Genomic DNA, 24,015 nt, shown 5'->3' on the forward strand with positions numbered 1-24,015 from the left:
CATGGCTAGTGGGAGTGTAAATTGGTACCAGAGGCTGGGGACTATCAGAACTATAAAAGTCTATGTCCTCAATTCCACTTCTGGGGATTCCATCTAAAAAACAGACTTCTTTATATTCAAAATGATGGACTGTTCATTGCAGCAGAACAGTTCTAGAATAGAACCTCAGTGAGGTTCTAGAATAAGTCACGGCACATTCATACATTGGAAAAAATGAAGCTGTTAAAGAGAACGTTCTCCCTCTAGTTCTACAGAATACCTCCACATTTTAGTGTCAAGTGAAAGAGATAAGGTATAAAAAACAGTGTGAGAAGTTAAATAACAACTCAATAATAAAATTATACTATATATTAACTAACCAGAATTTAAATAAACACTTGAAACAATTAAAGTGTGAAAATTATGTACCTTTTGTGTAAAAGAACGAAGAAAAATTAAAAATGCTTATTTTCATTTGTGTGTATATGCATAAATAAACTCTAGGTAAAGTACAACATATAGGAACATTGATGATCTACATATGTTTGTCAGGTGAGAGAGGAAGGGGCAGGAAGCTGGGAGAGCTGAGTAGGTGGGAGACAGTTACAGAAAGGAGAGAGTTTGCGTATTTTTTATTTAAGTTACACAAATTTTTTTTTTAACTTTTAAAACAGAAAATATATATACTTTTTTTTTAACTTATATGATTCTTAATTCATCTTTCACCCCACCTAGATGGATTGTTGAGATATACTGACCTCCATGCTTCCCAGGAAGTGTATGATAAAAGAGTTTTCAAAATGACCCAAAGGCACCAGTAGGAAGACGAATTTTAAGACTGAAGTGTAAAACATAGAGAATCAAAGAGAAATACACATGCATAGGATATACCTTTATCCATTCTGTTTTGTCTACAAATTTGGTAGCCAGTTTTTCTGGATACACGGAGACAGCTTCCAATAGACAGTACATGACTGGCAAACCTAAATAAGAAAGAATTCAGAAAATCTTAGCTTCAAGAAAAGTGATACACACACAGGGCTCACTAAATTCCTTTCAAGTATAAGGCTACTGCTTTGGGAGGCACTCCCCAGTTCTACAAAACAAAAATCAACTTAAATACAGTATGTGATCCAAAACAGCAAATTTACAGATTAAGTATCTATAAAAAAGATGCCCTGTTCTGCACACCCACTTCCAAAGTAAAAACATTATGTATTGTTAGCATTTCTTTCGAAGAAGAGTAATAGCGTATCAAGGATAAATCAAGTAAGTTTAGAAAAGAAACAAAGGCTGATGTTCAGTTACAATAGTGAAGGGAGAAAATAATTTTGCTGTAAATTCTCAGTTGAGTTTAAACTGGATTATTGCTTAAGTGCTTCAACATGTGTCCTCAGCGGCACGACCTCCTACCTCCAACACCGGCCAGCAGCTGCTGAAGCAGGCCAATGTAGATCTGAACAGGGTTAGTTTCTCCACTCTTGGAAGATGATGAGGATGTCGCCTGGCTACCTGACATCAAAGTCCGTATGTAGCGTCCAATGGCTGGGGCGTGGTCTTGCATGTCAGCCAAACTCTGGGAGGTGGGCACCACTCCCGCGCTGTGCGCTAGGCACATGCGCAAGTACAGGACTATCTAAAAGCAGAAGGAAGAAGGATACCAGACAAGCTCCTCAAGAAGTCAGTGTGGGAGAGTACTCCTCAAAATGACAGTTTCCCATTTTCATTCCCCCACCCTCCCTCATAAAGCTATTTGACAATCCTCACGAAAGCTGGGAAACATGACTCAGTATGTTAACTGAAATTACCATAATGGAGGACAATTTACATAACAAGCTTTTATAAATCCAGAGTGTTTTTAGTAGAGTTTAATGGAGTTAAAATGCAAACTCCACTTTTATTTATTTATTTATTTTAATTAAAGATTTTATTTATTTGACAGACAAGATCACAAGTAGGCAGAGAGGCAGGCAGAGAGAGAGGAGGAAGCAGGCTCCCTCCTGAGCAGAGAGCCCAATGCGGGACTCGATCCCAGGACCCTGGGATCATGATCTGAGCTGAAGGCAGAGACTTTAACCCACTGAGCCACCCAGGTGCCCCGAAATTGTTATTTTTTTAAAAGGTGTGTGGGTGTGGGGGAGAAGAGAGTGAGCAGAAACCTGGTGCAAATCATCTATTGCTGTATAACTCCAGGAACTGTAGTTAATCTCCACCAACATAAGAATTTGAGAAAATGGGTTCAAATTATCTACAGAAGAAAAGAGACAACACCACAAAAACCTCTGATATAAACTAGCTACCAAGGAATCCTCCTGAAGCTCTTTCCTTACAAGCTAAAATAGGCAGCAGTTCCACTGGGGGTATCTTACTCTCTCTGAACAAGGTTACCTCTTGTCATTTACCTAGTACAAGTCAATGACCCAAACAAGAAATAATGTAAACAACCTTAGCACTGGCTTTAAAATACAAATCCAATTTGTTGTAAAATCACAACAGTAATCAATGCAGAGCACCCAATTCTTCCAGGAAGAGAATCTCACAGAGATTCTGTGAGATTTACAGATTCCACTACAAGTTAAAAATAACACCAATTACCCAATACTGTTTTTCTAATAAGCAACCCGGTAAAGAATAGTGACATCACGATATGGGTTTATCTAGAACACAAAAAAATTCAGACATCTCTTTGGGTATGACCTTATCTTCTAGAATGTTCAGAGAGAGCAAATGGAAATCGGTCCAAATCCTACCTCTCCAAAGGCTGCTGGGTTAAATGGAAGGACGGTGGTCCCAGTCATGTACTTAGCTGGAGTTTTCATTCGATGGGAAGCCTAATAAAGATAAGCCAAAAATAAACACAATTATTAAAACATGGAGCACGTGTGCCCTTCCTCAATTCAAAAATAACTGTTTCTAACTACATTGTTGTTTGCTACTGTTTTTTCCTAGTCAAAGCATTTCTCCATCAATCATACTGACTGCACATGTCCCTCAAACCCTAAATGACAAGTGTGTCGTTTTCTTCCTGTTTTTACTGGCTTATTTAAAAGGAATAAACCTGCTTAGGGCACCTGGGTGGCTCAATCAGTTGAGCGGCCAACTCCTGGTTTCTGCTCAGGTCATGATCTCTGGGCTGAGAATGAGCCCTGCGTTGGGCTCTGTGTTCAGCAAGGAGTCTGCCCCTTCCTTCCCTTCGAGCGTGCGTGTGTGCACTCCTTCTCTCAAATAAATAAATAAATCGTTAAAAAAAAAAAGAAGAAGAAACCTGCTCCAGGCATCTACGAAGACAGTCACCTCAGGCCACTGCAGGCCAGTTATTTTCATGACTGACAGAGGCAGGAGGAAAAGATGAGCACACGAGCATCTTCTGACCACAAAAAAATCATGGCTACTTGGTTCTGACTTCCAACTCCCTTAAGATATCTATCTAAATAAAAAGCTAGGACCACCATCATACCAAAAAACACTGAAAAAAAAGTGGGACAGGATCAGGTCTAGGGGTCACAACAGCCAATACTCAGTCTGACCCACCAGCAGAGAGAACTGCGCACACACAGGAGGCTTGCAAAAGCAGCCATGATGTTCTCTCACGATCACAATGGAAAAAATCTCAACTGTTCCCTGAAGCATTCTTAAATTTACAGTTTCTAAATAATATCCTTAAAATTTTTTTAAAAAATTTTAAAAAGGAGACATATTTTTAAGCATGTCAGATAAGGGATAAAATTTTTAAACCCAGCCAAAATTCTAAAGAGCATAAAAGGAATTGAAGTAATTCAGATTGGGGCAAAACAGATCAATTTCAAGAACTACATTTTTCTCTTAATTTTGTATTTTCTTCCTCTCATTGTAAATATTAACATTGTTAGAAATGTTACCACTATTCAACATTTAGTGGTAACATTTTAAATGTGTCACCTAAAAAAATACACGTTTATTTTCATGATTCATTATATGACCCAAACTATCTGAAGTTAAACGCCATACCTTTTCTTGGATATAATACACCATTTCCGGGAAAGAAGGCATCTGCTTAGAAGCACTTTCTTTTCTGTTTCTACCAGGAAGACACCTTAATACTCGCTGTGCTTCTCCATGAACTTCTTCTCGTCTTACAGAAAGAAAAATAAGAATAAAAAAATAACTTGCAATAATGCCAGACTGATCATTTGATGATTAAGAACAGTCATTTTATTTGACAACTGGGGAATCTCAGAAAGTTTCTTTTTTTTTTTTTTTTCTCAGAAAATTTCTTAAAAATATTCTTGGCTATCTAAGCAAAGAGTCATAAAATACATTGTAAGAAACTACTTCTTTTTGGAAATTTCTGGAGATTTGAAGAGTTATGTGGCTTATATCTTTAAAGTATACCCACAGGAAAAAAGCAAGATAGGGTATAACTACAGATCTTATCATATCAAGGGCCTATTTTTAACTTTAATAAATTGCTTCAAGTCCACAGAGCAATCCTGAAAACAACATAAATTTCAGTAATTTTCAAATAATTTAAAATGAACCCAAATTCAAATTAACACCTTTTGAAACTTACGGATCTCCTGCAGCTAGTAAGAGCAAATATCTGGAAGGTATATGATCAGAGGGAAACACCGTGCTAGCAAATTTCACAGCCACCTGTCGAACTTGAACTTCAGGCTATTTGACACATAAATACACACACACACAAACACATACAGATTTTAAAAAAAGAAGAAGAAGAATCCAATTACCAACAGCTCATTCAGTAAAGATAAGTCATCTTAATTGTAAACAGTCAAAAGTGAAGTAATTTTAATAAGTAAATAAAATTTAAGACAAATGATTTGTTGAAAATCTTTAATCAAGTTGTTTAAAAACATCTTTTGGACACTGGCATGACTTAAAAAGTACTTTTTATGAGCTAAAAGGACCCTCCAAGTAAAGCAGGAAGACCCACAGACACCATAGCCAGAGAATGTCCCTGTACATACACATCCTCCAACCAACTCTGGGACCACAGTCACTCTGAACAGTTTCTGGACATCATCTCTGCTTCCCCAACTCTCAAACTGTCAGTCACATGAATGAAATTAAGATATTTAGCAGGGAACACAAATAGAGGTTACTTGGAATCTCTATAAATCTAAAGCAAAATATCTCCAGGTTTTTCAGATGAGCTCTAGTTAAAACGGACTCCAAAGGAGTTTCATGAATACATTCAACTCATCTAAAAAGAATAACAGATTACTCTACAAATACAAAGTTCAACAAAAGAAGCAGCTGAGGAACCCTTATTCTGAAAAGCCTCCCTCTCAGGTACCTTCCCACCAGGTCATTCTCCTCGTCACAAACCTAACACAGTGAGAGATGGGAGTGACATTAGGAAGTAGATTCCACCCTATTCACTCAGGTACTTTTGCTCTTTAAGCATTCCTTGAGCTCTCATAAAGAGCAATGATATTAAGGATGAGCTCGCATGATTTAGCCTACAATCTGGTTGCTTTAAATGTCGTCTGAGAAAAGAATAAAATTAGCTTCGGTTTAGTAATGTTGCTACATGATTTGCTCTGCATATGTATAAGCAGCACCCACATGCATTATAAAAGCATCAAACATCCTTGTATGTGTTCTAGTCTAATAAGCTTCCAAACAAGCCCACGTATCTTCATCCACAGTATAGGAATATGAAGCATGTACAAGAGCATCCGACAGTGGAACTCGATAGATAATAATGTTCCTGAGTGTATGTACATAACAGTCCTGTCATATTTCAACAGAAACCAGATACCTTTCTGAACCTTTAGTAATTCCTTCAATACCAATGTATTGAATACACCAGTCAAATTTCAGTAAGACACAATATATATTAATCATACCAATGCTTTTTGACGTCATTGCCCCTTCTAATATCCCTCTACTCCTAGAAATGGAAAACAAAGAACTGACTAAAACAAATTCATATTATATATGAATTGTATACTATGTATTACATATATATATGTATATATATATATATACTACATATTGTATACTACATATTACATATATATATATATACATACACACACATATATATGTAAATAGATACTCAAAATTTTCTACAAACTCCCATGACAGCTGAATAAAGAAATCTAGAAGGAAGAAGACTATGCATGATAGTACGGGCTTACTTCCTACAGACTCGATTTTAACGTATAAAATTTGTCTGTCTTTCCTTCTGCCTTCCCCCCGAAGTGTTGGCTATGAACTCCACCCCAAAGGACTGCAGTGTTCAGCTACCACCTAAGACAAAAGACTTCCAACTTAGAGGACACGACATCAAGAAGTTTCCCAACATAAAACGCTTTAACATAAAAGCTCTGAGAATATCACCATTCTTCCTCCCCTAAAATCAGATTCCCATCATGAAGAATTAGAAATCAATCATAAATCACAGTCCTGAGCCACCTGGGTAGCTCAGTCAGCTAAGTGTCTGCCTTTGGTTCAGGTCATGATCCCAGGGTCCTAGATCGAGTCCTGCTCGGGCTCCCTGCTCAACAGCGGGGAGTCTGCTTCTTCCTCTCCCTCTGCCTTTCCCTCCACTCATGCTCTCTCTCTCTCAAATAAATAAAATCTTTAAAAATCAGTAACTCAATCAATCATAGTCCAAGTGAAAGCAAATACTCCTCTTAACTGTCGAGATCACTAAAGAAAAACAATTCAAATTCTGCTCTTAAAAATGTATCAAGTATGTATCACCAACCATTGTAGCTGACATAGTTGGACCTACCTTTATTAAGTATGAAGCCACAAGTGCCTCCATGAGAGTTCGCTGTGCTCCCTCCAAGGTACTATAAGCTCCAACCATCATAGATAACGCTTCTTGAATAGCAAGCCGAGTCTCAGGCTCTTCCTATAAATATGATAAAAACAGTGTTTCCCTTCCCAGTCAGGTTTCCAGGTCAGCATCCAAATGGAAAGCATAGATTGGTTGGGTGTTTCCCTACCTTACATAGGGCTTCAAAGAGCTGCTGCACAAGAGCTATATCCTTAGTGAATAAATGGGGCATTCGACTGTGAGAGAATAATAAGACCATTATTACAACCATAAATTTCCATGAGGTTAGAAGAAAATGTAACTAAACACAAATTTTCTTGAATTGCATTTTCATCTCTAAACATAATGTCAACATCATTAGATTACCTCCCCAAAGAGCCAAATATTTTTAAAAGTAAGTATTTAATTCAACTGTCTAATATAAGTAACCCATGATTAAAATACTACCCAGAGACTGCCTTCATAAGATTCCATGCATTCAGTTAATATTTCTGATTTTAACATAAAAACATTGACAATTAAGACCAAACTGCTATTTAAACTAAAGGCTATCATGTAAGTGCTGTATCATGTGACTGAGGGTGGCCTTCCTCTGAACCCCAAAGATCCTTTCCCTGCACAGAGAGAAGAGCAAGACCTCGTCTACACTGGCCAGTACAGGCCCTGCGCCACGGCTAGCAGCACCACCCAGGGTCACAGTCTCCCTGCTTTGAAATATAGGGAAGGAAGAAGAAACCAGGAGGAAGTGTAAGGAGGAAATCATACTATAAGCAGAAGAAAAAAAAATCCACCTCTGGAAACAGGGCCACCCAGAATCATAATATAGCACTATCAGAACAGAAAAGAAGGTCAAGAACTAAACCTTGATGACTGTGATTATAAAGACTAGTGGTAAGCGGCAACAAAGAACACTTAAGGTCAATCAAATGTCTCCAGGGGCGCAGAAAAAGTAACCCGTTAAGACACAATCCAGTTCAAAATCTCATTTCAAGACTGCCATTTACTATGGAAACATAGCTGTCTTCAAGTGGAATGTCTCACATCATGTTCCTTCTGCAAGGAAAACATTCCTAAACAACCTATGGCCATTAAATACATTCCTTTCAAAATCACAACCAATTTATTCTCCATCCATTATTAAATGCCACATAATTTTTCTTAGCATAGCTCTCACTGAAGAAGGGTTTACTCACCTGGAGAGTTTTCCAACAGCTGAATATGCCATTGACAGTAGCTTAGGGTCCTTGAAATTAAGAAAGAAAGAAAGAAAAAAAAAAAGAACAAAAAAACAGACAAAACAAAAAATACAGTAAACGGCAAAACCTTTTTGCTGCAATTACATGCAATATTTTACTCCTTGTTAAACCTGGTCTCACTCTGCCTAACTACATGCTATTAGCATATGGACAAAAACAAACAAACAAACAAAAAAGTCCAAACCCAGAATCATCACACTACTAAAATGAAAAAGAAAACAAAACTTTGTATCCCCAACTCACTCCAAAAGGACAATGCAGAGGTCATATATGAAAGGGTTCTCTCAGGTGGAGCTAACTTCGGGGTATTTTCAAGACTATGTAACCTGCAAACACCAAAAGTCATCTTCAACACACTGGGAAAACGCCCTAACTTAACAGAAAATTCACCACTGGTCTTGAAGACTAGGATCCTCCCTCTCTCCCCCCAGAACTGCAGAAAGCTGGGGAACAATTACCTAAAAAATCTGCATGATAATAAACAGCTGCCATTATAAAAAATGAAAATCACAGCCCTCAAGTGAGGGTCCCTCCTCAGGCAGACAGAATTTTACAACCTTTCATGAAAACCCATAGTCGGATTACAAAGTAACACCTCTGTGAGCTGCAGTTCCTACAGTCAACACAGGTCTCACTCTGCCACACCTCGATGGGCACACTGATGGGATTCATCTGTTGGGAAGTCATACAGGTATCTCCAGGAGGTACAGAGATTAGGGCCCTATGGTTTATCTGGCCTCTGGAACGAATTTTTAAATAGACTCTCCCCTAAAAGCCCGAAAGCATTTTTATTTCTACCAACCATCCCACGCATCTGACTATCTATGCCATAAAAATACTCTGAAAGGTTCCCTAGGCCTAAAAAACCATACAAGCACTATTCAGTACAAGAGGCCAGCCAGGCCAAGCACTGCTGCCAAAGCCCCACTGCACAGCACTGAACAGCTCTTCACTAATAAGAATACCTACTGAAGTGCATTCGGTGTGCTGAGGAATTTTGTGTATAATCTCATTTGATCTTCACAATTATCCAACAAAGAGGTATTGTTTTCATTTTTCTACTAAAAAACAGAGCTCCAAAGAATTTAAGCAACCACCGAAGAACAAAACCAGGATTCAAACTCAATTCCAAATGGCAGAATGTTAATTTCTATGCTACTGCAAACATGCATTCATGTTTAGTTAAGACTTAGGAAAATAATGTTGACTACAGTTCTTGAAACATTACTTTCTTTAGCAAATTCAGCCGAACTAATGAAGATAGTAAGAGTGACACAGCAAGGACAAAGGGGATTCAAAAACCTACATTCCAAAGAATCCTCATCCCACTTAGCTCAAGGAATCAAAAACTTACTGAATGCATGTTTTTACAGAATTTTGAATTGGTAAAAACTCAGCCCTTAAGAATTAACACTATTTCTAAATACAAGCAAACCCAAATAAACATCCATATGGAAACCAATCATAAAATAAAGTGTAATTCTTTCCATTCCATTTTTGCACAGTGCCTAAAAGCAGAATAAAATGCAGTTGCTTTAAAAGATGTTATTTAAAGAAGCAATAAGACCCCTCAAAATTCGTACTGTATTTTTAACACTTAATTCCAAAAGCAAAAAAGCAAAAGATGGCAGTAATTTCTGAAATTCACACCACTTCATGTAAAAATGTTAAAGAATTGATGGAAAAATAGCCAACTATAACTAACTAAACAAACATGTAGACCAGAAAGGTTGATAACAGAAAATACTTTAAATATAAAACATCAATAGTGTTTAAAAGACAAGTCACTTACTTCTTTATATTCATTGATTAGCTTGGTGAGGCCATTCAAAAGCATTGGACCTAATGGCTTAATCTTGATTTCTGGGCAACTTTAAAAAAATAGCACACATACACAAAGCAAGATAAGAATCTCATTATTAGCGTATCTTTTCAGATGATGACTTAAAATAATTAGAAACACAACTGAAATAATCTAGTAAAACCTAAATTCTTTTTAAGATGAGCAAACATGGTTTCTTTTTGGTAAGAAAGAAATACTCGAATCACTTGATCACTCCAATAGCTTGAAATTTTACAGTCAGATAGCTTCAAAAAACTTACGTTATACAAATGTGATGCACAAACTGCAGGGATAATGTCCTCAATTTTGAATTTGTATTTGTACCAAAAAGTCCATCATACACCACCTATGAGAAAGGGACAATGTCAAGAACACCAATTTGTAATAGCAATTTGCTATTCTCAGATATTAGTCAGGATTCAACAGCAGATCTTGGGCAGTACCTCCCTGTTATTCAAAATTAACGCAGTTCTTTTTAATACAGATAATCATTTTAGCTGACCAACATAGCTCCAATCAGGAGTCTGTGGAATAACAAACACAGTGGTTGATCGGGACAGTCTGCAAAACTTGTGGATCTACCAGCAGAAACAAGAGTTCACAGCGGGCCCTCAGTCTGCCACTTCATATCACAGAGGCGACAGGAGCAGATAAAGTCACTCTGGCTCATTAAGTACATGGAGTTCAGCCATTCCTAACAAATTATAATAAAAGCTTCATGAAAAATGTCAAGAATCAAGCATTCTACACATGTAGTCAGGATAGAGGTGCTCCATATGTTCTGTAATCATGCCTAGATGGCCAAAGACCTTGCAGGTGAGCCCCGTACAGCATCCAGAAGGTTCAGATATTAGACAGCAATGTCAAAGAAATCTAAATTCCTCAAATTCCCACCTTCTATGGGACAGATAGTCTCACACTTAGAAAAAAAATCTCCTCACATTGGTTCCGAAAACTACTAGCAGTATTCTGATCTTCCTTAACAATGACATGTGACTGAACAGGACTGAGCCCTGCTGGGTAACCAAATCTAGCCAGGCACTGCAAGATACAGAGAGACAAGCATTGCTCCCAAGACACTCGATCTCCTTGGGGATCAAAATGTACATACATTAAAAATGATACAGGACAATACGTAATCACATGCTACCTTAATCGGAAAAGACTTCTAGAAAATTTATCTGGTAATTCTATATTATATAGAATAATATGGTAAGATAGAAGAAAATGAATTAATCAGAATACGAATGTTTTATCAGAAAAAATAAAATTCATGGTGCACATATTATTTGCAAAGGATTATGCTGGGTACTTTCGTAAGTTCAAAATTAAGGTAAGTTAATATGTGCCTAGTTAAAGCCACTGGTATCAAGAAAGAAGATGCTCACAAATGATACCTTGAAGGATTTCTATGACTGATAAGTGGGGAAGACGGAGGGGTGAGGCCAATTACATAGGAAAACAGTAATGTAATCATCAAAAATGAGAACAGAAAGAATGTGTGTGGGGGACAATGAGTTTGTCTTTGAATACACCACATTTTAGCCAGATTTATTTTGAAAACATATAGATAACTACAAAGGAAGTACACATCCACAGGATGTCTATGAATATTTTGTCACAAAATTCTAGCTACTTATCATGTAATGTGTTACTACACCAAATTTTCTGAAGCAAAATTATCGACACTATCTGGGAAACAGTGCTTGCAAACACCAATAATGAAAAAGAAATGATAGAAGCTCTGTGATCATTTTACATTTATGAGAGACACAGAATATTTCAAAGTCATATATCAGAGTGCCAGGTATGGGGAATAAAAGTTTTATCATCAAGGAGGAGGAGCAAGTAGCTACTTCAACAAAATAAGCCTTAAAGGGGAGAGATGCTACATCCTCCATACAATGAGTGCGATGGGGAGTGTTCTCACTTTGGGACTGAAAAAGAGGAGTGGCAGGAAGTGGGAACATTTCAGGTGGTGGTGTGCTGGAATGAATCCTGAAACATGAGTAGATGTTTACCACGCTAAAGGGGGAAGGGGAGCTCTGCCAAGCAAAGGGAGCATCATGAGCCGAGACACAGAGCCATGAAAACAGTGTCTTTAAAGAAAACAATCTTTTGTTGGAGCATAAGGTACAGGGTAAGGGAGTGGTGAGAGAGGAGACCAGAAGAGAAATAACTGCTAAGCTGTCAGCAGTTACTAGGAACGTGGTAACTGAATGAGTCCTAGCCACTGTGCGCTCAACTTTCTATGATCCCATTCAGGCTTTATGATAGTGCTCTGAGTAAGCTGCTATTGTATTACACCCATTTTACAGATTTGAGAAAGACTTTTTTTTTAAGAAAAACAGAAAAAGAAAGAAAAACACACACACAAAAAAAGCCCTGAGTCTTATTTAGGATCTATAGCAAATAACTATGACAAAATTTTACTCCAATTTCTCTGCTACCTGAGCTGAGTTGGTCACCACTTGGATAAAAGGTAGGAGCTCTGGCAGAGGGACTGGTGTCCCATACGATCAGAGTACAAGCATTTCCAACCGCAACAGAAACTCCGGTGGCAACAGAGAAAATAGACTGTCTTTCAGATGAGAGGAAGGGAAACAAGATCGATACTGTGATGACCAAAATGAGAAGGGATAGCCCCAATTAACATCAGCATTAGGTAAATGGAGATAAAGACATTAAGGAGACAGAATCCAGAGAATATGGCCACTGCCAATACGTAGGGATTCCGTTAAGGATGACACTTGATAACTGAATTTTTCCACTAAACTGACCACCAGAAACTTGGTTGCCTAAGAAAAACATTTTTGGAGAAGAGCCACCCAGAAAGCACTAGTTTAAAAGGACAGTCATTATACATTTAAGTTGAATGTTAAAAAAAATTTTTTTTTAATTTTAACCATGTCTGCAGTTAAACCTGAAATAGAAAAACAAGATGGAATCTCATTAAACTTGTTACATATATCAACATACCTCCTGAATATCCATTAATGCAGTTCTTTCTGCAATTAAACAGACATAAGAGTTGTAAACAGTCCATCTTTCTCTGGAAAGAATGAATTACCTGGATGTTAGCTGGGAACGTTTCTGCAGCTTGTCTAGAACGAAGGAGATGCGGGACAATCTTTAACTTAACTCTTGTACTGACGGGGTCCCTCTTCAGCTCTGGTTTCAGAACTGCTCCCTGTGAAAAATATGTTTAATTTTAACTCAGCAGTTCAGAATTACTGTTCACTGAAAAGAGTCATGAGAGAGCCTCTAAATCAGTGTCTCTCACACTTTTGTTTCAAGATTCCTTTACACTCTTACAAACTACTAAACACTCTGAAGAGCTCTTGCTACCCTGGAACACCTATCAATATTTGCTAATTTATATGAGAAAATTTATATGAGAAATTTTTAAAAATTCATTTAAAATTATAATGTTAAATAATAAATAACAAATCCATTTATACATTTTCATAAATAACATATTTTTAAGAAAATTTACTATATTTTCCCAAACAAAAAACTGTACTGAGTGGCACTGTTTCTCATCTTCTATAAATATCTTGTCTGTCCACCTTAATAGAAGAGAGCTGGATTCTTTTATCTTCTGCATTCAGAAATCTGTTCTGGTATGTTGTGTTGGTTAAACTACATTTAAAAAAAAAAAAAAAAAAAAAACGGCACGGGGTGGGGTCAAAAAAAAAAAAAAACCCAGTTTCATAAAGATACGTGTTTGGAAAAATGGGGATGATTTTAGCCTTTTTGGGTAATTGTAGATATTCTTTGATACTCCAGCAAAACTTAATAAACAACAGTTTCTTAAAGGCGTTACAATTTGGATTTGAAACTGTATCACGGAACTTTTATATACTCTTATACTAAATTCCACTGATCTAAGATGCCCACTGAATGGCCCCCTTACCATTGTAATGCTTCTGTAACATCACTGGTCATTTGGAAAATACTGGCTCATGAGTTAAGCAAACATTTCATTATAAAACATTTTTTTTTAATCACATGTTATTATCACCACCAATCTCATCAGAAAAATCTCAAAATGTCAGGCTCATTGTGATGGACACAAGTTTCCCTAAATTCTAATGTTTGCTTGAAAGTCAAATTTTTACCACTGCCCATAAACCACAGGAATTGTTTTTCTTGAAGCCTCATTTCTTCAGTTTAAAGAACATTATCTGCCAAATAACACCTCAATAGCCACAGTTTCTCAGTCTACAAGTAATTTTTACTGCTTCATCAAACATTATTTTTATTTTTTTTTAAGATTTATTTACTTATCTTAGAGAGTGAGAAAGAGCATGCATGAGAAAGAGGGGCAGCAAGACAGGGAGAGAGAACCTGAAGCAGACCCCACGCTGAGCATGAAGCCTGACACAGGACTTAATCCCACGACCCGAGATCACCACCCAAGCAGACACCAAGTATCAGCTGCTCAACTGACTGAACCACCCAGGCGCCTCATCAAAGATATTCTTAAGTAAAGCGGAGTTTCATTTTCACTCTCTCCATGTTTTTCTTTCCTCTTTTCTTTCTTTTTTTTTTTTTTACCATGAGTTCTGACAGTTAAGAACACAATAACTACTAGTACTATTCAGTGACATAGTTTGGTTTATGTGAGGACCCAACAGTGACACCCACCATTGTTTGCACAACACCACTGCAAATATCGACACGGTAAAAAAAAAAAAAAAAATTCCCTATGACCTGACAAGGGTGCATGAACCACACTCTACGAACCACTGATCTAATCAAACTCTTTTGTTTTCTCCACAAAGAATATGAGGTCAAGAAAAGTTCTGTGATTAGCCAAATCTCTCCTCCCTAGTACAATGATGTGTAGCCACTCAAGGACTAGAATCCAAGGGGAGGCTCCCAATTCCCAATTCACTGCTCTTTCTGCCACATCACACTCAATTTAATCCAATTGGAAATAGTATGATGGGGAGGAGGGAGATTATGATTCTTAAAACAAATATTTATGGTTGAAAAAGCAAGCAAGCAAACATATAATCCTTGTATGTCTGGATTTGAATGTGGACACACTTTTAAATATAGTGAACTAAACAGAATTTAACTTACTAAGCAAACACCTTACTTGGAGGCTTCAGAAGAACCCACCTACTGTCCTAGATTTTAGACCAGAGGTCAACAAAAACCACCCAGCGGGCCCATCTGTCTTGATAAAGCCTATGAGTTAAGAATAGGGTTTATGTTTTCAAATGATTTTTTTTTTAATCAAAAGAATAGTATTTCAGGATATGTGAATATTATATGAAATGCATGTTTCAGTAACCATGAAGCTACAGTGGCATCTGGCCACGCTCCTCATGTGTTGCCTACGGCTGTTTTCATGTTCGGGCAGAGCTGAATGGTTGCTGCCTCAGAACCATATGGCCAGCAAAGCCTAAAAACTCACAGTAGCAGTGTGTGGAACCCTAATCTAGACAGTGTATCATCATTTAAGTACAGGAATTGAAACCACCAGCTCAAATAAACTGGTTACCAGACTTTAATCCATCCAGATAACATGGCTTAAAACTAGTATTTCCTACAGTCTAGGTTCAGCATAAATCAAAATAACTAGAAGAAGTTCAAATATATTGACCTCATATCAACCAAATGCTTTTTATGATGATGTGAGAATAAACCAAAGCAACCTACCTCTTTTGTCTTCAGTGGTATATCTCCAAGGTATACCTTGTACATCTTATTAATGATGGCAGGATTATTCCAGTCAATCAAGCTATATAGAAGGTTTCAACACAGCTTGTTAAAATTATTTGTTTTGTCCCACTTCAATGATTTCAAACAATACACAGCCCCAATATTTGTTACCAAAGGAAAACGTTAGAAATACACAAATGGAACTGAGCAACTGACATTGTAGAAGAGAAGGAAAGGGATTATATTCAGACCAACCTTAGTTTTTAAACAGAAATACAGCAAGTCGCTTATCCCACCCTGATTGAACAGGTCATTACACCCATGGCCCAACTGGACACCCACACAAGAAAAATGGACTTTATTTCATGCTCAAGGCCAATGCCATGGGGCAGTTTGGACAGAGCACAGCTATAGTACACTTGTTCAAAGAGAACTGAGGCAAGCGTCCTTCTTCTGTTGAATTTACCTGGAAACCCAAAAGTGATAAGGAAAGTGACCAAAAAAAAAAAAAAAAAAAAACTATCCATTAAAGCCTCAACCCTAAGAAGCTGGCAGCCCATCTCATTTCTCTTACACTGTGTCACTATGATCCCCAGCCTCTCTCTCTTCCTTCTCGGCCAGCGTGTATTTGCAGTTTCCTCACCTAATTCTACACAGCCGTCCTGCTGCCGTTAGTCCTGCTTAGGTCCCGCCATCAGGTGAATTAGGATTAGGGAACGGCACCCGCCCTCCGCGGCAGCCCCTCTCAGGCACATTACAAACCTAGCAGTACTGCAATCCTGGCTTGACCTGACCAGTGAGATGTGCCACACTACCTTCTCACGTTGCTTCTGCTTCCAAGCTACACTCTGTCTGTGCAAACATCATTCCTGAAGCTGCTCTCACAGGTTTTCTCATCCCTCTCTACTTTCACAGTTCATCCATCTGCCTCTTCCTCTGAGAGCCACAAGGCCCCTCTCCTGGAAGATGTTCCACCATTCTACTGTAATCTGCATTCACCTATACTCTCCTCAGATGACCGCTACTAACTAATCCTCAAGCTCCACCTTTGCTTCCCTTCCATAAATATGTCAGGTGTAGAGTTTTTTTGACAACACAAAGACACTTTAGTAAAACTTAACAGTAAAAACAAACTAAAAACTAATAAGGATAATTCTCACTGTTTGCTCTATTTTTTCAAAACCCTTGCCATCTTTCTAGTTCAATTACGTCTGTTGTGAAAATTCAGAAATGTACAGAAATTTATAATCTGTATACCATATCCCTCTCTATTCCTTTTCAGTAACCACTAATTTGGGTGTATCTTTTTCTACAGTTCTTTTTTTTTTTTTTTAAAGATTTTATTTATTTATTTGACAGACAGAGATCACAAGCAGGCAGAGAGAGGGAGAGGAGGAAGCAGGCTCCCTGCAGAGGAGAGAGCCCGATGTGGGACTCGATTCCAGGACCCTGAGATCATGACCTGAGCCGAAGGCAGCGGCTTAACCCACTGAGCCACCCGGCGCCCCTCTACAGTTCTTTCTTATGCATTTAAAACTGGTAGATGGTACAGCAGGTAGGCAGGTTAAAAAAAAAAAAAAGATCGAAAGAGAGATGCATCACTTAAACACACACTTCAGGATTTTTCTTTTAGCAAAATGGGAAAATATCTACATGTGGTTCTCAGCTTCCTTTTTACCTCTTAAAAATGTTAAACTCCTCTTATGAAAAAGTACACGTTTGTTCTACCAGACAAAATCCAAACGAACTAGAATACTTCAGCACCACATTTATATTTCTAACAATCCAATCCATTACATGCTGTAAAGAATGAGGCCAGCTCAAACACAATGAGAGGTTTTCAAGAAAGATTTTTTGATACTTCGAAACCAAACAAATTCTTTGAAAATGATACCAGGAGGACGCAGTTATAAGCAGCATGAAGGAATTTTAGACGTGGGGCAGGGTGTTAAAGTGCAATCTAGTCCAGCTTTCTTATTCCTCAGAGTTCAAGGCCTGGCGGGCTACAGGAGCCTTGGCGCACTCCATCAGTGACAGGCGTCACCAGGATTAACCCCAGGACATCGGGCTCCTCCCCTGGGCTGCCTCACCTGCCCTCTAAGGGACTACAAAGTTACCTTCCTCACTCGGTTAAAACTACTTATATCGTTTTCTGGGGATTTGAAGGGGAAAAACTACAATATATGCACTCCACTGCCTTTTAGCATGTTATTACATTAAACATTAAAACAAATGAACACAACCCTTCCATAACTGTGATAGTTTTCAACCAAGTAACTTCAGACGAGATCGGGCGCGTTCAGGGTGGTATGGCCGTAGACTCAACCAAGTAACTTCAATTTCTTGTGTTGTTTTTAAGTCTTCCCACATCTCCAGTTTTACATCAGTACACATTTTTATTCTGCTGGATTCAATTGCCATTATTTGGGGACAATTTACACATTGCTTTATTACTTTCATAATTATTTTGGGAGATATACAATATTCCATATAGAGACACAGTTAATTTACTTAACTACTTCCCTAGAGTGGAAATTTGAATTTGTTTCCATTTTTCTTAAAATTACAGGAAATGGCATAATGAGCAAATCTATAACATTTTTCTAAATATAATCTTTTTCTTTTGAATGACTCTCTTAGGATAAATTCCCAGAAGATTTACATAAAAGATCATAAATATTTTTATGATTCATTACATACTGCAAAGTGCTTTCCAAAAATTATTTCAGTTTATAATGCCAATCAACAGAACGTAGAAATAGCAGTTTCAACAGAAACTTAAATGGAGTTTCAACTGTTAACACAATTTTATTTACCAATGGGTACAAACTGGTACACGAGTGTTTCATTCTGCACTGATTTGATTTCTCACACAAAACATTTTCTCTGAGCCTATTACTATTCGTGTTTTCTCCTGTGTGAATTAAGATTTATTCAGCATATCTTTTTTTTTTTTTTTAAGATTTTATTTATTTATCAGAGAGAGAGAGGGAGAGAGCAGGCACAGGCAGACAGAATGGCAGGCAGAGGCAGAGGGAGAAGCAGGCTCCCTGCTGAGCAAGGAGCCCGATGTGGGACTCGATCCCAGGACGCTGAGATCATGACCTGAGCCGAAGGCAGCTGCCTAACCAACTGAGCCACCCAGGCGTCCCTCAGCATATCTTTTCATCGTTATTTAGCACCTCTCTACAAGAGACCTGTTTTTTTACCGTATTAATCATAACACCTACATGTCCTTTATTAAAAAGCAATCGTAAATGGTTTGACACAGAGGAAGAATCAAAAATGAATAGCTTCTGGGCTTTGACATTCTTCTTAACATATGTTCTTTAAGCGCATTTACCGAGACAACAAAGGTCTCACTTCTCATGGTAACATCTCTAATACATTCCAGTTTTAAACTGTTTTTCCAAACAGCTTTACTTCTTTTGTCTTATACAGAATCCCACTCCTAAGCAAACTGTCTTTATTACAGCTCAGGTATATTTCAGTATTTCATAACTGCCTAAACTGAACGTCTCATTACAGAAAATCCTGAAAGAATAAACGTGAGCTTCTAGAAATGTGGCCTCTTTTCATTTTTTAAAGGGGAAAAGGGAGGTAGTTTACCTTTGCTTGCTTTTTAATTCTAGGTCCGCTGCTGTCGCCACACTGTGGCGTGTGTCGCTAGAAGCAATCACCAGGTGGAGAACAGCTTCAAGTTCAGGCACCTGTTCAGCTTCTATGAACTTCACTATACCCAATTTGCACTGCAGATAAATGAAGGGAGGGAGAAACAGTGATCAATGAGACAAACAACACCAACCAGAAATTAATAGCAACAACAGTAGCAGCTCCTGTTCAGGCTTACAATGTGCCAGTGAACTGTATGTAACATATATTCATTGATTCATTTAACCCTCACAATTTATGACATAAGTAACAGTCCATTTTTCTGATGAGGAAACTGAGGCGAGGCTTAAGAGATTAAGACATATAGTAAGTGATGAAAACAAGATTCAAACCCAAGTTTCTCCAACCTGAAGACCATTACGATACACAGCCTTCCTACTTAGGTTACAGTCTCTCTAGAATGATAAAGCCTTGAACTGAAGTCCAAATTTGGAGCCTGCAGGTAAGAGAGTGGTACATTATGAATAGAGGGCTTCATGGATTGTTTTGACAGTTCAAAAAGAACTAAACCACATTCCATAGAGTTCCACTCTGTTGTTAACATACTCATTCAGTCCTCAATATTCTTACAGACTGAAAACAATAGGGTTTCAAACACACTCTAAGTCAAGGCAAGTGAAATTTTAACCGAACAGTATTCAGTCTAACTGAATGGCTAAAATGAAACACAGACTGAAGAGGGATTCCAATTAATGTGAAGGAGCTATGAATTTCACAACAAAGAATTCTATTTAGGACAAATGTACCTGAAAACTATCTTTACCTTTAGAAATCAGTTACATACTAATTCTTATGCATATGAATCTTGATTGAGAGAGCTTATAATTATTAAATAACAACAGATGCAATTTATTAAATAACAACAGATGCAATTTTAAAAAGTATATAAACAGATCATAAAATGCTTGCCTTCCCTCCCCTTGTTCAATACAACTTACTGTGGCAAGAGCTACAAGAGAAAGAACTCAAATATTTACTGAAGCTACAGAAGAACAGTTATGGAAACTAACTACATGAAGATATAAACAAAAAAATGTGCAAAGAAAACTGAAAACAGTACTAATGCCCATCAGTAGAAGACTAGGTAAAATCTTGTGTGGTTTACACATAATTTTACATAAACATTTAAAAAGATGACTTTTTTAAAAACTTTACATATTTTTAAATGGAAAAAGCAAACCAAAAATACTGTATATATGTAAACGTATGTAAATGTAACATATAATATGTAAACATGTATTTGTAAAACTGTACTTATATATATACACACAAACACACACACACGGAGTAGGCTGTAGATGAATGACAAACTAGGGTGGCAGGATTCCAGGTAATTTTTAACTTCTCTTTATAATATTCTGTATGCTTGAATCTTTACATTATCATAATTTTGTCATTAGAAAAAATAAAAGCCATTTTTATTTAAATAAAAACAAAATTTTCTTTCATCCTTGAAACTAAATGGTTCATTAGGTTCACTAGACTATAAAATTGACAAAAAAACATGAAGAGGCCCTTAAGTATTAGCAAATAATTACCAACACAAGATTACAATTTAATGTTAACAATTATTCTCCAGCACTTGGAGCTTGAGCCCTCAGAGAGGCCTAGATTCAAAGCCTAGTACTAGAAGTGAGACCAAGGTACATCTCAAAACCTCACTTCCTTTTACAAAATGAAATGACTTCTCTACCTCCTTGGGCTGCTATAAGAATTAAATGAGACAAGGTATTCAAAGTGCTCAGCATAGTATCTGTCAAAGAGTTCACACCCAAAAAAGAGTAACTACTGTACTATTTACCTTTCTTTCTTACTTACATCATGGTTGAGGAAGGGGTGGGGGGAGGAAGATCTATAAAACACGAAGCAAATCTAATCAAACATAACCCTCGCCAAACAAATCATTCTATAAATTCGCAAGTGGAAGCAATGCCCCACTTGCCTTTTTCCCCTCTCCTGGGGAACACTGCTTTTTGATCAGTGGTCCCTCACATTCCCAAAAAGAAAAAATATCAGATCAATGAGACTGCCACGGAGAGATAAAGGAAGGATTGGAAGACTAACCCATGTTGCTTGAATTCCAAAATAATTACATACTGATCTCATCTGTTCTTCCCTGAGGTGCCTGATGACACAGACACAGTGAGGCAACTTCTCTGTAGAGCACCAGTCTTTTTTAAAAGCTGCTCAGAGAACATCTGTGTCCTGTTTAAATCCAGAATAAAATGCTTAATGCCAATTTTAAAATTCCCAGCAAGAAATATAAAAGGGAGTCATGCTTTTCCCCCATATTGTCACATGTGAGTACAGGAGTTCCTCACTTTAAACAAAATGTACAGCCCTAAGAAGCTGAATAATCTAAGATAAATTGTATTTTAACTGCACCAAAACAGCTAGATTATTAAACCTACAGTCAAAAGCGAAAATGAAAGAAGCTAAGCATACTCCGTTTCTAAGCGGGCTGTATTTTACCCTTGAACCATGTATGCAGTGAAGAGCACTGAAGAGCACTTCCCACTCCTCCCTTTCCCTGGGGCTTTAACAAGTAACTGCCACGATGAAGAGAGTACATTAGGTCAATCGGCCGTTGCAAAGCTATTTCATTAGAGAGAATGAGCACATGAGAACTACGGCAGACGTGCTTCTGGGGACCTCCTCAGGCTAGCGTACTGGGGCAAATTCCAGTATGAACAAAGCAGTGATACCTGTTCCAACTGTTCAGGAGTCCACGGGTTATCACCAATAACTCGCTTAGCTGCGTAAAAACTCATTCCTGGGGGAGGCTGTGGTATGCCAGAACTTCCCCCACTATTTGAAGAAGAACCCTGTCCTGAAGATGAATTTTGGCGACTCTGGGATTCACTTAACACATATCTGAAAGGGAAAGAGAAATTTAACCTCCCTATTGAAACACATACATAAACATTTACATGCACATTTAATACATTCAATTATATACTTTCTCTCAGATATTTTTTTCTAGAATACTTGAAAGTGAAATTTCATCATAAAGAAAAATTCTGAAGGTATCCAAAAAAGGGTATTTACATCTTTAGCAAATTAACCATGAGTCCATCTGTTCAGCTTAGTTACAAATGAACTATTACAGTTACCAACAATGAATATAAATATTTTGCTCTCAATCTATAAACAACCCTTTAAGAGCTGTTTGGACCTACTACACTTTGAGTTTTAAGTTGACAAATAGAAAGATTAGCTGATTGTAAGAAGTGCTAAGAAAAAAAAAAAGCAAAACATATTCTAGATCCAAAGCACAGAAAGAACATCTATAGTTATCGCTATTTCTGTTAAAGTTGCAATTCACCTTTAATTCTCCTTATATTCCTGCATTAGAAAACCCACTGAAACCTCCAAACCATTTATCACACAAACACATTAACATCCCAAAAAGAAAAAAAAATTCAAAGAGGAAAAGCCAGATTGATGAGCTTCTCCCACTGTATATTCAAAGCCCACTGTAGCTACTTATTAATTTACCATCCTATCTTCATTTTTAGCTTCTATAAATTAAAAATAAGATTTCTGATAAATTCATTTTGATCCGGTTAAACTGGCATTTCTCATCTACAAAATGAAATTTTTGAAAAAAAATTTAACTCAGGTCCCTTAAAACTCTAAAATTCTATGCTAATGAATTATCAGACTGGATATTAAAATGAAATACCCATTATAATAAAAATTAAAAATAACACTTAGATCCTGATGGCATAGTAAATTATTCCACATAAGTTATATGCTATATGCATTCAATCTTAAGTCCATCTATTAAGAAAACTATTAAGAAATCACTTTAATATTTTTAAAAAAGTAAGGCAAATTCCCCCTGGTAAGAAAAACTGGACTGAGTACATTATGTGCCTAAGTTAAATTTGGATTTGGTAAGAAAAACTGGATTGAGGACATTATGTGCTAAGTTAAATCTGGATATCCAAGTTTATTTACCAAAGCCATCATCACCTGCCAATTCTGGCTGCCTCCTAATTTAACAACTAGAAAAAGGAGGTTTTTATTTATTTCTAAGTTAAAGCAAGACTGGTGGCAGTAAGTAAATGAATCAGTAATTACTGAACAGCTAACATGATGCAAAACACCAAACACCTTCTAAGCACAAGACCGAAGAATACCAGGTGGTGTAAAGACGGAGTCTCTGCCGTGTGGAGCAGGCTGACGTAATAACATACGCCAGCATTCGACATGCTATCGCATGACAAGGAAACCACTGAGAAATAAGAAATGACAGGACACGTACTAGAAGTGAACAGGTAGAGACAGTGGAAACGTTTCAAGGTCTGGAAAATAAAGCCACCAAACTAGAGAGGCAGGAGGGGAGCAAACCAGAAAGGAAAGAAATTGGCCTCCTGTGTCTGGATGAGGGGACAGAGGATAGGAGGCTGCACATGCTAAGATGACAGTACACAGTACACTTTCGATCAGGAAGAAACATAATGAAAGCAGCATTTTAGATAAACATCTCTGGCAGCAAGACAACCTAGAAAGTAAGTAGCCTAGAAGCAGACACATCATAACCTGGCGCAAGGGCTCAGAGCTAGATAAAACAGCGCCTGACTTCAAGGAGTCCCCAATCTATTAGGGAAGACGGACATGTCAGGAGTATGATAAAAACACAAAGCGGCAATGAAGACGGATGGTTAGTGTAATAAGGACCCGGTAAACAGTGTTCTCTGCCCAGGGCAAGAAATTTATGTCAGAGACACACACAGCTGCCATTTACGTTAGTTTGAGATGCTTTTTCAAAGCAGCTGTTTTGGCTGTTG

At 37.5% G+C, this 24,015-nt stretch overlaps 1 protein-coding gene across 6 annotated transcripts in view; it reads right to left on the reverse strand.

The window, feature by feature from the left end:
* The window catches only part of ECPAS (Ecm29 proteasome adaptor and scaffold), a 98,150-nt gene that overhangs the window by 37,625 nt on the left and 36,510 nt on the right, over nt 1-24,015 (reverse strand). For 5 of the 6 annotated variants that reach the window (XM_045081698.1, XM_045081697.1, XM_045081696.1 and 2 more), the window contains 14 exons: nt 21,925-22,093; nt 19,157-19,296; nt 15,545-15,626; nt 12,942-13,061; nt 10,132-10,217; nt 9,821-9,899; nt 7,966-8,015; nt 6,942-7,008; nt 6,725-6,847; nt 4,529-4,632; nt 3,967-4,090; nt 2,730-2,810; nt 1,393-1,615; nt 871-962 (listed from right to left, as the gene is read on the reverse strand). In XM_045081698.1, the coding sequence (XP_044937633.1) occupies nt 871-962; nt 1,393-1,615; nt 2,730-2,810; nt 3,967-4,090; nt 4,529-4,632; nt 6,725-6,847; nt 6,942-7,008; nt 7,966-8,015; nt 9,821-9,899; nt 10,132-10,217; nt 12,942-13,061; nt 15,545-15,626; nt 19,157-19,296; nt 21,925-22,093 (1,540 nt within the window). Of the gene's footprint in view, nt 1-870; nt 963-1,392; nt 1,616-2,729; nt 2,811-3,966; nt 4,091-4,528; nt 4,633-6,724; nt 6,848-6,941; nt 7,009-7,965; nt 8,016-9,820; nt 9,900-10,131; nt 10,218-12,941; nt 13,062-15,544; nt 15,627-19,156; nt 19,297-21,316; nt 21,422-21,924; nt 22,094-24,015 lie in introns of those variants that run through there. The other variant, XM_045081701.1, reaches the window with a different exon arrangement.

Source organism: Mustela putorius, unplaced genomic scaffold (assembly GCF_011764305.1).
Source record: "Mustela putorius furo isolate JIRA1106 unplaced genomic scaffold, ASM1176430v1.1 tig00000580_pilon_pilon_pilon, whole genome shotgun sequence".
Lineage (NCBI taxonomy): Eukaryota > Metazoa > Chordata > Mammalia > Carnivora > Mustelidae > Mustela > Mustela putorius.